The sequence below is a fragment of the Lachnellula hyalina genome (genome assembly GCF_007821495.1).
Source record: "Lachnellula hyalina strain CBS 185.66 chromosome Unknown contig00106, whole genome shotgun sequence".
Classification (NCBI taxonomy): Eukaryota; Fungi; Ascomycota; class Leotiomycetes; order Helotiales; family Lachnaceae; genus Lachnellula; species Lachnellula hyalina.
Window position 1 is genome coordinate 24,293 of NW_022157220.1, and position 14,310 is coordinate 38,602.

The following is a 14,310-nucleotide window of genomic DNA, read 5'->3' on the forward strand; positions in this document are numbered from 1 at the left end:
GCAGCTCTGATCAGTTGGGGCCAGGTCAATATATCAGCCCTACATTTCACGATTGGCCCGGTGTTTGGGACTGTGCCATCCTCACGTCCAATCCAACGGCATGGAATATAGCCAACAAGGTATGGGTAGCGGATACCGATGGCTGTGATCCGCCATTACCTCTATGGTGGAATGATGGAGGTGAGTAAATGGATAGAGGAGTTGTAAAACCTCCTCTGCAAACTTTTTAGTCCTCATCATTTCTACGTACTGACATGTTTTCAAAGCTCCCAACAGGCCTGCGTACTTGACGGCCATAGGTGGCTCGACGTGCACAACATCTAATACCATATTGTTCAGCAAGATTGATGCTAGAGGGTTCGAACTTCTGCAGATGTTAATTCCAAAGGACATGCTTGGTACAGCGGGTGGTTTGGGTATTGTCACCCAGTGCGCTGCGAGGACGGATACGGTGGGCCAGGCAGCTCTTGCTGCATATGGCACGGCAGATTGGTATGGGTGGACAAACGTTAAGGGCGTACCGCAAAGATATTAGAGCAACGAGATCAAATTAGAGTTGAAGAGTTTATGTTCGCTCTGTTTCCCTCTTTTTGCCCCTCCTACGTAGTTAGATGAGCATTCCGCAGTCGCGGGCTCGTCGTATAATTATTTAGATAAGGTAAAAGATAAAACATTACTTGCCATAATCAAATTTCGTGAAGCAACAAATGAAAAGACACCTTACAGTAGCATAGTCCCCAAAGAGTCTAGACCTCGGTGTTAGTTTGCCGTCTTTGATTCAGACTGCAATCCGTATTAAACGTCCATTTTAGGTTTGCCGTTGCAATAAACCTTGGCGGTGTCTCCAGATTTCCTAGGTAGCCGAGGTAGCTTACCAACCAGTCTCTGAAGGAATTAAATAGCTGAATCCTTCATTAGATCTCTTCGATAAACCGTGCAATACCTAGCCTACAATCTAGTATTGAAACGCCTTGTAATCCTACCAAGTAAGCCTATACAAAACATACCTAGGTATTGATTTAACATTTCTTAAAGGGATAGGGAAGGAATGACGGACGAAAAATACCAATCTAGGGCCAATGCATCCACCGTATCATATAACAACAATCGTAATCACTTATCCTCATCCTACACGGAGGATCCCGAATTTAAACATAGGGGATTGGCCAAATCAACATTCTGATAAGACCACGTCATTGAGCCCGATGAAACCATGTATGCACAGCTGTGGCGAAGTTTACTAGTATCTAAGGGCCATTGAGACAGGCTTCCTCGGGTATAAATAACTTTCTTGGTAACACGATTAACGCCTCAATACAGAATAGGATCCAAAGTGAAGCACTATGCCTCTATTGCTAACATAAAACGAGAACGGCGAGGAGCGACGCACAAAATGTCAAGCCAGAGATGCCCCTAACCAGGTTCCAGCTAAACCAGTGTAGAAATTAATATGCGAATAAATGTCTGTGCTTCTCGACACTAGCTAAGCTTTAGCGAGCGAGAGCAAGCTATTAAGATCACATAGTGCACTTTGCTAGCCTAGTAAACTGTCTAGTATTGCGATTGCTTTCGCTATGTCTTGGTGGTTAGTTTCTAGGTGTCTAAGTCTAAGTCTAAGTCTAAGTGTGGATGACAATCGTCGCACGGACGCCGTTTCCATGGCAGGGTACGCGGGGTTCCCAATCTTAAATCTAGGCTTGGTGAACTCAAAATTCCTAGGGCTGACAAGCACTAGATAGCCCTATGAAACACTGTTTGCGGCGCAGATCTCTGACCACCAAGCATTCGTTGTTGCTACTATTAAGCTCAGCTGAGGCGAAGCTTATATTTGCGGAGCCAATGAGACAGATTTCCAAGCACCGTGCAGCCTTTGTCGGTAGACTATACGGTGTACACTATACGGAGTACGGCGTACGGAGGATTGATATAGCGTAGGATTAAAGGACTACGGAGGTATAGCGGTTAAGTATTGTTAAAATTCCGAATTAGTGCTTTCACCCTCTATTCCTAATTGGGGACTACTAATAAATACAGCCCCTGTAAGCAAACCCTCGATAGGCTTGAAGCTCTGTAAGCACTACCCTAAGAGGCTTGAGGACACCCCTAAACCCCAGTCTTTTTCAATTGTAATAATACTTAACCGCTGTACCTCTGTAAGCTCTTATCATTAAAATGTCCTTCATTGTTCCTCGCTTTTTTAAGGCTGACTATCTTCTACTTAGCGCGGATCTTCAGAATCCTGCGTCCTTCGTATACGACTAGCCTATAATCCTACTTGTAAAGCACAGGTAAGGACTTTGACAGCTGCGCGTCATATAAGAAATATGGAGACTAGCTACCTAATCAAGATGAGCTGAGCCCCGTAACGTAGAGAGGGAACTATGAGCTTAAGTTCGGAATAAACATATAATATGAATGATTAAAGCATAATTAGAAGGGTAAAGCGAGATGAAGAAGTTCTATTTGCGGTGCTGAGTAAGCAGCCGCATTCAACCACCAACCACCACCAGAACCGTGTCCACCTACACGACACAAGCCACGGTTTCTTCGCCACCAAAAGAGAGATATCTTAACATGAAGCCATTTTGACCACAGTACCAATCCTTGATATGAATGAATCACTCTGCTCTATTCTTTCTGGGGAGGATGAGTGGTGCTTTGATATAATAGGCAAGTCAATAAAATTCAACCCAGACGGTACCGGCGAGGTGTGTAAGTCTCTCGCCACATGTATCCCCTACGATGATTACTAACTACCTACCTATCCGAAAGTTATGGTGCCGTGGTGAACCTCAGATTTGGATTGCCGTCGACTTTCAGTGGAAGAGCATCGGCGTTGGACAACGCGTCGCAAGTGCCACCGCCGGCACCCGAAACAACGAAAGCCCTCAGATAATGGGGCAGCTCAACCTCGAAATCACACTCTCAAAGCGGGTGCCACAACAGGCGCAAACCTGGCCCCTTGTGTTCAACGATCTTAAAGAATCGGCCTTTCAACCAAAGTCGTATAGCATCAGCATCGAGAAGGGCCACTTCATACGACCGTGTGAGGTAGGGACCACGTCCCCGTCAAGGTACGCGCTTCGGCTGCTGTTTGATAGATCGCCGTATCCGCCGCGAGAGGAGTGGATGAGACCGGAGGGCGGTCCTGATAGTGGGCAGTTTTGGTGTATCAAGGAATTTGTGGGACGCGATGCTCCGGAGCTGGAGAAGCTGGGGAGAGCTATAAATGACCCAGCTCCACCAGGCGGCTGGGATTCCTGCGCGGTCTCCTAGGTGGTTGGGTAGGGCTGTTCGGTTATGGGGTGCTCGTGTGTGGGTACCTGTCTTTGGTTTCGGTCTTTCCGTTGGGCTCGATGCAGTCTAGAGATATGGATCATAGATTGCCATTCCTTTCTACAGCCCTGTCTTAATGCTCAAAGCTGATCTATGAGGACATGTATAATGAAACATTTATTCTCAATCCGAATTCTTCTTCATTTATTTCCAAAATCCAGTCATCGGATTTTTGGACTATCGATTCATGAAGCGAAGTGAAGTTCAAAACCACTACCTCTGACTCCGGGAAAATATCAAGTCAACACCAACAGCTGAATCCCCTCGTTCTCGCAACCTCCTTATCAATTTTGAGATTTGCTCGACTACTACTTGAGCTATAATAATTAGCAAGAAGCGGTATTGTCAGCGAGGAGAAGCCGTTCGGAGATGAATATCGAAACCGGGCAAGGCCGTAGTCGAGGTAGGAATCGTAGGATGACTACCCTCATATTTACGATTTCAGGCAAGGCCGCAAATAAGGAACACCGAAGCATCGAGCGGTTTTATTAAATACCAGTACAGTACTACAAAAGTGGGTATCAGCAGCTCGGGTTTCGGTACCCGAATACTTCTCGGCGTCCACCCATCACAAATGATGCCTTGACCGAGAGGATCGCCGTGGTAAAACATTTGATAAGAGACGCGGATTCAGTGGCCAGGGATGAACCGATATGCTAAAATACGTGTAGCGATCGAGGACTTGTAGTGCTTTGCGAAAGGATTCAAGAATTGATTCCTCGGATACTAACGTACCTCAGCTAGGATGGAAGGACGGAAATGAGTCGCAATGAACAGTTGGTCGTAGATGTGTAATAAACCTACTATAGAGAGAGAGGTTCTTCTACAGTAGCAATTGTAGTTTCACTATTGTGTGTGGTATGAATAGCTTTTCAAGAAACTTTAATATATACTATTGCGCATGCAATGAGGATCCGCTATTTAAGAAAGGATCTAGGGAGATAAAGTGTCCCATATACTGAAAGCCAGAGCTTATAATATTCGAGGGGGAATGGCTTAGCAAAAAACGATTGGCGTAAAGGTGACGGATGGAAATATTGGCGCAATATGGGCTTTAAGGTTGGATTTTCTTTAGCCTGTATATCTTGCGGAAAAGACCACTGCTTTAACCACGCGCCGCCGAGCATTTTCCAGCGGAATATTTTCATTATCAATAGCTAAGACACCGCCGCAGCTGTCTTTAGATTTATCATGCATGCGCCGTCACATAGAATAGAAACCCATCTATCTATGAAACACGCCTATGCCAGACCTCTCTGAGCATTTCTGCAATGTAGATTTAATCCGATGGTTTGTTAGAAATTTAGTCGTCGCGGATAGATAACTGTCCAGGCCATTCTCACTAGATCAAATAATCATCTATAAATTCACGAGCTAGACCCGTACTACATTGGTTACCCGTCCGGAAGCCTACCTCTACACAAAGCTTTCCAGAAAAAGAAGGGAAAAGGAAAAACATTTTCAATATACCTGGTAAGTCTTCCCACCTCACTCATAATCCGCGAACAATCAATTAATCACGAACAAAAACCAGCCAAGGACCAAGCAAGGATCAGCTAGTAGGGCCTTGGGAATTATTGATTCATCTCTCATAGCGCTCGAGGCGAGATGAGATAAGGTACACGGAAATGTACTGTGCTGTACTATGAAACACATATATGTATGGTGACTTCGTGCCAACTTGGGCTATACGAAGCATATTTCACCATCCATCCATCCCTCCCCCTCCCCATCTTCATTCCTCACCCTAACTCCACCACAGCAAACCTCAGCCCAGAACCCACACCCTGCCGGTGCTATCTACCTACCATATCCTCTCCTCTCCTCTCCTCTCCTCCACCCATCAAGCTTATACTTCTCTATACACCATTCATATCAAGCAAACAAGCAAGCAAGCAAGTACGTACCATCCTCCTATCTACAACCACACGCACTCACCCACTAACCAGCTAGCAGAAAACGAAACGAAAAGGAAGAAGATGGGTAGGTAGACGCAAGGCATTATTATACACCTTGGTCTTGAGCTACGCTTTAGGAACACTATTTTAGTTAGGGGTGCAAAAAAGGGGGTGGATGGATCAATGATATGATATGATATATGTAGAAAAGAAAAGAAGAGAAGAGAAGAGAGAGAAAGAAAGCAACACAGTATCTATGGCCACGGTGGGTATTTGGATCAATGCTATGTCTGTCCGTCCCTATAACATGGGAGTATGAATGCTAAAGTACAATAGGATTAGATGGGTGGGATATGTGTATACCGAATAGGGATCAAGTGTATGATATATAAAGATAGTCTCGGGATTCTCAAGCTGTAAAGCAGCCCCTTTACCATCCACCTCCTCATGCCAGCTCACGTCAGCTACAATCCCACTCCCGCTCCTACTTCCAATCCGGCTTCCCAGCTGAGCTGCTATTCGATGATTCAATCAGGTCCTAGGACCCCCCGGCCAGTTAAGCTAGCACAAAACCCCATCATTACATCGCATCACCACACCTTCCAGATCAGAAAGTCTCTATAGAGCCACTCAAAAGCTCGAGTATCCACCTAGGAACATCTTGCGCGTTATCCGCACGCTCCTCGTAAGGACCAGGCCAAGGCAGGTCTTACTAAGGAATGATTCGTGCTATCGATCGATTGAAGAAAGGGGATGTGAATATGTATGTGTTGCATCGATACTCTGCAGGCCCGCCGTCTTTCTCGTTCTATTATCGATGTTTCGTTCCACATCCTAGTTATCTTCAGCAGGCTTCTTCTCTATTCCAGGCTTCTCTCAAAACCAACAGCTTCTATCAACCAAGTCAGCGCTGACCCTCATCCTATCTAACCATCAAACCTCGCTATTACAACCACTCTCATCCTCACCATATCCAAGCCCTCCATCTTCCCTCCCCTCCCGTCTCCTTCCCCCCATCCCTCTATCTCACGGCCTTGGATCCGATCCAGACCAAGCAAGACTTAAAAGATAGTTGTCCAGCGCTACTCCCTTCCGTAGTGGAAGAAGCGTATCGAGAGATTGGACATATCTCATATTCATTCGTTGATTCATCTATTCATCCGTTCATCCGTTCGTCCGTTTATTGCCACAGAGATGACGTGGAGGTAGCTGAGTAGAGTAGAAAGGGTAGAAAGGGTAGAAAGCAAGGCAGAATTAGGAGTCGATGAATATACTGGCTGAGTGAGTTGGGTTATTGAAGGCTCTTCTGCATCTTCTGTGTGCTGGGTATACGCTGGCTGCTGGTGTGCATGAGATGTTTGTGTTTGTATTCGTATTCGTATTCTTATTTGCGCGCGATGCGAGGCACGTAAACGGTGATGGTTCCATGGAGGATGAGTCGGGTTTCTCGATGTAGATTCTAGCTCAATGCTTGCCCATCTGTCACTCTATCAGTCAGTCAGTCGGCTTTCCTCAACGAACTGGATGGGAGATCGTAGTAGAGAAGCGCTGTGGTACTCCGTACTCCGTGGTGTAGCGACGGGGTTTATATTGAGATTCGAATCCAAGACTCGAGACTCGCGGCGTTTGGGGTCGTCCGTTGGAGCGTGAACATTGTGGGCTGCTGGGTGTGGTGTTGGCTGTACGCGTGTGGCATGGAGATGGGGTGGAGAGGAGAAGGATCTTGGTATGCGAGTTGAGTAGAACGGAATCCGTATTTCTTGCTATTAAGGAGCTGGAGGAGCGTGTGTTATAAAATTACATTGACTGCTGCGTGGTGAGCTTCTCTTTCCTCTTCTGTTCGCGGCCATGGATGGTGCGCAGAATCTCAGCGTCAAGAGCTCTGAGATTCAATGGATGGCATAGGTACGAGCTGCACGGTTCAGATCACAGAAGAGAACAATGCATGATTGGTTGAGGAAGAATTCATTTAATTTACGGTAGCTAATGACTGTACAGAAGAACGAACCAGCCCCATGTGTATCAAGACGGAGGAAGCAGTCAGCAAGAGCAGAAGAATCAGGAACGATTAGACCTACCAATACAGAGAGGAGAAGAAGCAGAGTGGTGAATTGGTAGAAACACTCACGCCACGAGAAGGCTTCACCGTGTGAGCACCCTGCCGTTCAGTCAATCTGCAACACCCAAAATACATACCTGCCCTATTGATCCCCCGAAACGCACCTATCGCCCGCATATCCAAAGTTGTTAGCAATTGATCCCTGAAGAAGACGATGAAGGAAGGAGGAGAAAACACCACGACCGCAGACCAGAGGGGAGCAGACTGGATCTCTTCGCCGAAGCTTGAGGCAGCCTAGTCCTACTACCACAAACCTCATAGTCCCGATGGAATGGCAATTAAAGGGCAACCCGTAATTACTAACTCAACGAGTGACAGGAGCTGCCACCGTACCCTCAGCACTAGACTCGAAGTCTCATGTAAGAGGTTGGTGTTCAATTTGAGACTTCGTGCAGCCAGACATCGTTATACGTACTACGTACCGGAAGGGTGTTGGAGTGAACGGGAAGAATGAGGGGACTTACTTGTGGTGGCAGCAACGATGATGCCGTGTGGTGGTAGTGCAGGTGTTGGTTGATGAAAAGATGGATGAGAGAATGGGTGGCGGTGGTGGTTGATGAAATGAAGTTGAAGAACTTGTTGTAAGATATGTAGGAGGGATGGAGGGAGAGGGGAGGAGAGGGAACTTATATACTGCTGGCACGATGGCGAGTGTGTGCGCTACCTTAGGTTCCGATCTTGTGAATGAGCAAGTTCTTGAAAAATTAGTCATGTCGTGGGCTGGTGGTGGTTGGCGAAAACGGCAAGAGCCCACCCGCGATGCTGGTGGGTCCAAGACGGAGAATTTCTCCATGCATGCGTTCATGAGTATGATTGAATTGCAAGGTGCATACGCCCATGTTGACTACTGGCTAGACTCAAGTATAATTAAAATTAATCTAGATCTCTGCCAGATTCACTTTTCCCCAGAGCAGAGGCATGCGGAAAACTCTATTGACACTTGAAAATTCTGCGCCATACAACCATTTCGACCACTTCTTCACACCTAAACTTCTACTCGCCCACCATGTCTTTACACCCTCTATCCATTCTTTTCTGATTCGGCTTCAATGATATTTCGCTTTCCTTGTGGATGCCAGTAAAGAAAGGGGACTCAGCCTCATAAGCGAGTGGCGCAGACCCGCTTTTAGGGCGACGTCTGTGTAACAACGGAAGGAAAGGACCCACGGATGGACATCTACCCAGGCACAAACCAAGGTTCCGAAGTATATTTTGTTGTAATCATAGATATGTGCTCATACATACTCATCCACGTGGGCTCATCTTATTTTTATCGTGAAAAAACTCCAATGCCCTTTGTTTACTTTCTCAATCCTCAATTATATGTGGGGCTCCAAACCGTAAGATATCTCCAATCTCACGCTTGAAATCTCTGCACTTGATCTAAGACATGACCTGCATATTGACGGGCGCTTGTGAGCCGTCAGACCTGCATGTGCGGGGTATTCAGCCTTGTTTTGGAATCTAAAATGATACCATCACCATGTCTGTGTAACCACTAGTAATTCACATCTTCATGTCAGAGATTGCAACCACTCACAGCGACCAGAGCAATCTGGCTTTTAGATATACTGGAGATTAAACCAATGAGAGTCATAGACGGGAAGTTCGATTAAATTGCAAATGGATCCACTGCGATATCGCTGCCCCCATCGCCGCCATCATGATCTCCAAATGCGGTCATCCTCCTGCTTCTTGCAAGAACAGCTGTTCCGTTCCGGTTGCTATGCTGAATAGCTGCAGTCGAACGATAGCAACGAACGTGTATAAGAATCCCCGCTGTTGACCTTCCTTTGCTCTTTTCTTCTTCTTTCCTCAGTAGCCCATCTATACCAATTTACAATGTATTCTTCGGCTTATCCCTTGACTTTTGTCTTCAGAGCTTCACCAACTCTATTTTCAGCAAGATCTACCCAATCTGCATCATCTGCAAAAGCTTTCGAGTTCTCTCACCAAGACTCACAATTTTCCCCTACTTCCGACCTCAACAAGATGGACTGCGTCCTTGCTTACGCTGCCATTGGCCTTCTACTTGGCTTCTCCTTCATGTATCTTTGCCTGCTCGGATACTCTGCCGCTACAGCCGCCATTGAAGAAGCCCTCATTGAGCCAGTCGACGAGCCTGACATCCTGCCTGTTGTCCCTGCTCTCGACCACCTTATCGACCTTGTCAACCAGCTTGACATCGAGTCACCAATCGTTGATCCCATCGCCAAACCCATCATCGACCCTGCCATTGACGATCTTGTCGTTTGCTTCTCGAAGCTTTCGATTCGCCAGTCGTGCTTCAAGGCCCCATTGACTTCCGCTACAGCCAATCATTTGCCTCGCGTCTATCCCGCAAACCGCCACCTTGGCCTCGTCCCAGCACTCAAGCCCGCACCCGCTGTCAAGAAGAGCCTTCGCTTCCGGACCGTTTCTGACCGCCCCGATGTTGACATTTGCGACATGCATCTTTTCGCAGTCGAAGAAGGCGCTCTCAAGCAAAAAACACCGGCTCAATCATGTTGTTCACACTTCATTGGTGCGAAGTTTGTTGTTTTCCCCGCCAACCGTGCCGTCTTGCTCAAGGAACTTGGAACTTTCGACACTCCAAAGAAACAGTTTCAATCCATTTTCCGTCCATTGTGCAAGACTCTTCGCCACCAGACTTGGTGCTCAGACTGTCACCGATGGCGCCATTCGGACAACAATTGGGAGACCGTCGAACCGGCTAGCCCAGCATCAAACCCAGTGAAGCTTTGCATCAGCCCACCCAAGCCTGAACGCAAGAAGCCTTTCATGTTCAATTGAAGCACCTTATGGTCGGTTTGCCTCAGGACCGTAAGTCTTCCTTCCTTCTCTTCCTTCCTTGACCTCGTCCTCTTCTCTTCATATCTAACCAACTCTCCCAGGACCCATGGGAAGGACGACTTCCAACCATCTTTCACGCAACTTATTGACGCCGCCTTCGTATTACGACAGACGATATCTTGACATGGAGGATTCAGTGAGATTATTGTACGATTATTTGTTTTCCTTTGTTTGTATGACTATTATGCTTTCGTTTGTTTGTCTGAGTATTACATTGTATCTGGGTGTTTCATGGCGGAGGATTGTCTCTCTTGCGTATGGATCGAAGGAAAGGAAGGAAGGCTTCGCGATTCACCGGGTGCCGCACATTGGCTTTCCAGTAAGTATCTCCACCCCCGCTGTCCACAATTCGAACAACAATACTCTCTAGTGCCTCCCTGTCGGGCTCAGACAGGGTCTCCTCACCTGGTGTGGGGGGAGCCCGCCGATTGTCCTGCGCCTTCATGTGGCGGCGGGTGTCAGTAGTTCGTTCTCATCTCTGATGGGATGGATGAAGCTAAGACAGGACAAACAATTTGTAGCTTTGACTTGATGATTGGGAAGGAAGTTGGTTTGGTGTGAGGAAGAATGAAATAAATGAATGAAATAACTTTTTCTGATCAAATGCTTGACTTCTCATGTGAATCTGTGATGATGTTTGGTTTCTATGATCATGTAATCTTTAATTGTCTCTCCGCTTGCATTACCTTCAGACTGTCCAGTAGCTACCATCCCCTCCTTTCTGCTCCTCTCCACATCCCCACCCTTTCTCCCTCTCCTTTCCATCCTCTTCTTCTCTCCCATCCACATACACACAACCAGCTATCTTTACTCTCATAATGAACGCGCTGCTCGAATTCAATCATAGCTTGCTTGCTGAATAAATCGGAACCGGGATGAGGATACGGATGTACGGAGTGCCTGGGTTTGTATTGAGTGATCATGACTATCTATCTAACCACGTAGGCTAGCATGCGTTCCTTGCCTTCCCATCCTCATGGTCGATTGCAGTGTGGAGAAGATTTACTTACGTCGGCTGTATATCTGGTATTTATTTAATCTATGACTACAACAACAGGAAACTTTAATTAACCGAGTGGCATTTCCGACAACAAGATAGAGTCTATCTATCCATGATCAGCTCTTACAATTACCTGATATTGCGGTTGTGTGTTGCTGAAGTGTTCTCCCACGGCCGTGAATCAATCAATCGAACGCCAACGTGTCGCTAACTGAGTAAGATGAGATGAGTTGTTATAGACTAGGTAGTGGGGTGCTCGAGAATTATCAGTGCTGGTAGTACAATACTGATTGTGTCGTAGAGGCGATCGATAGATAAATGTATAGGCTGACGAGTTTGGTGCATGCATGCTCTTGTAAGATGTCTCGAAATACGGCTTCGTTGATTAATTAGTGCAGCCTTGCTACCCGAAATATAGATAATATTTTTATACTTGACCTATGGGTTTGCTGCAGAGAACCCTGCTTGATTTCGTTGCTTGAAGATGAAATCATTGGCTGGGTTTGAAAAAGGGGGGTGTGCAGTTCAAGCTAAGCGCCGCATCGCGCCGCGCCGCGCCCCGCCATGCGTTCCTGGGCGCTAACCCCACTATGCCCCACCCCCACCTCGTAGTACTTCAACACTCTCTTTTCTCTTTTCATAATCAAGTTCAAACCCAACGCAGAACACCGCGATCTTTAAGGCATCACTGCTTGTCATGCCAACATGTCAACAACCAAACAAACAGCGAAAACTTCCGTGGAAAACCTACCCACCGCCCACCTCTCCGCCTTCAAGCGCACTCTGAGCGGAATCCTGTCCACAACGCTCGCAGAACGTACATTCGCGCAGATAATCGACGGTCTACCCACACGAGATGACAATGGATACTTCCCAACATACAGCACGGAAATTCGGGACAATACTGCTTCCTCTGCGGAAGCTATGGAGGGTGCACGAGAACTTCTTCGAGGACATATCAATGCATACACCACGCTAGTAGACGCAAAGGTCTGTTTAAACCCCCAGCCCGTTTAAAATAGGATACTGAGGGAGTAGATAGTTAGCACAAGCTTATCAGGATGCTCGACCAGGGTCTGTAGAGTTTTATCTGCGATTGTTGGAGATGCTAGCTGTTGCGTGCCACGATATCGCTGCTCTTGTCTACGGGGATACGCAGCCTGGTTTGCGCCGAGCCGGCCAGAGCGCCCAGGAATGTCTGGCTGCGCTTGAGGGTAGGCCGACGGATTTCATGCATGAGGATTATTGTGCGTTGCAGCAGTATCCGAGGGGGGTAGCAGATGTGGTGGGATATTAGGCCGAGTATCACTTATTCGGTGGCGTAGTGCTGTTTGATAGGGGGGGTTCTGGCACTGATGTGAGGAATCATCCCTTGAAATCCAGTGTGCTTCCTACCTGCTTCTACGTGTCTATTTCGTGTTTTTTGGGCTGAATAAACAGCAGTGCAAGCGTGCGTTCCTACATCCCGTGGGCGGATTCAGGATATTCCAAATTTCCTCCACCCATATTAAGAAATTCGCCGAATACGTACAAGCTTCCGAGGATACGCAAGAAGCACTGTTTCCGTTCAGTGCAGAAAAATATACATATCGCGTCGACCCGTTCGATGCCATGGCACTCAATATTTATCGGGACAGATATGAGCGGGTGATACCAAGAGATAGACCTACGAGATGTGTTCAGCGTCTTGCGGATTTTCCGGAATTACAGGACGCGCTGGTACAAATTAATCGTGACGGCTCTGATCAGTGATTAAAAAGGATTTCGGCGTTAAACCACCTTTGCGTTTACCATGAAGCAATGGAGCTTGCCATTGGGGTCGATAAATACGGCGCTGCGAGTGGGAGGAGATGAAAGAGACAGATCCGTGTTCTTATTCGTTGGACCAAGGCTCTTTCATTCGAATACCATCAAGAGGTAGTCAATTCGGTCGGAAAGAATGCATTAACCTGCGTGGTTGGCGCCCAAAACTAGAGCGCTATGGGATGATTGACACGAATGCGAAAGCATATCCCTTTGAAAATAATAACAGAAAAGGCGCACAACAAATTCCAGACCCTCTTCTCATGAGACTCCGGAAGCGAGCAAGCTTATCTCCGCAACTAGGTACTCGGGAGCTATCAAAAACTCCACTTCGCACATCTGACGGCGCATCTCGGTCTCGGGGCTATCTGATATGGGTCCCGCAGGATACATCACATCTGTAAAGTTGTACACAATCCGAACCATTGAATGCAAACTATTCATCAAGACTACGACCACCGGTATATTTACGACTCAGGGAACTCCACGGCGGTTGAACAACAATTATACCAGAACGCGAGAGACTTCTAGCCCAAAATTACGCTTGGTAGCTTTCGCAAAGAATCAGAGCTGAAGCGGTGGGGGCTTCCAAGAACCACTCATCGACATGCTGATTCGTTTCAATAACGATAATACTCTTGTCTTTACCAGCTTTTCTGTACAGCCTCATAGACTTCCCCCGTTATTTTTGCCCGTCGCTGAGCGCCGTTGAGTCAAGAGGTCGAAACTTTAGACTTGTTCTCAGATAGTGTTTGATTCTGTTTCTATTTCGAGTTCGATGCCAAGAGGTATATCATCACGACTTGCTCCTAACCTAAATCGCTCAGTCAGCAGAAACCAAGGTAGTCCTTGCCATCAAAACCGGGTTGGAGTCACGTGAATATACTAGTCCAAGATCAACGAATAAGGGACCATCTATTTGAAGTACCTACCCCAGTTTAAAATTCCGGGAAACCTTGAATTTAGAATCGCGGGAAGGAAATCAGGTGTTGCTATTCAGAAAGCGACAAATTCCGACGGTCGCCTGCCTGCCCATAAAAAAGATCAGTCCACAAATCTGACGATCTTTTAGCGCAGAACATCTCCCGATACGTAGGTATGCACGACATGCTATATGAATATATATTTTGAGACAGACCCTTTTCTGATATTTATTACTCAAGTTTCTAAGACAATTACGAGACAAGGTTCTCTAAATATCATATCATATCATATCTTATCTTATCGTATTTTACAATCACGGAGTACTATACTGTGTTAAAATCTGAAGTATTCGAGAGCTTAAATCCGGATCCTTCAAG

General features: G+C 46.7%; 1 protein-coding gene across 1 annotated transcript; it reads left to right on the forward strand.

Moving 5' to 3' along the window:
* Positions 1-11,911: 11,911 nt before the first annotated feature.
* Positions 11,912-12,958, forward strand: LHYA1_G005966 (uncharacterized protein; the record flags this gene model as incomplete). The annotated part of the gene is given in 4 exon segments (XM_031150907.1): positions 11,912-12,196; positions 12,249-12,491; positions 12,504-12,563; positions 12,650-12,958. The coding sequence occupies 4 exon segments, from the start codon at positions 11,912-11,914 to the stop codon at positions 12,956-12,958; spliced, it is 897 nt and encodes a 298-aa protein (XP_031003899.1).
* Between the last annotated feature and the right edge of the window lie 1,352 nt (positions 12,959-14,310).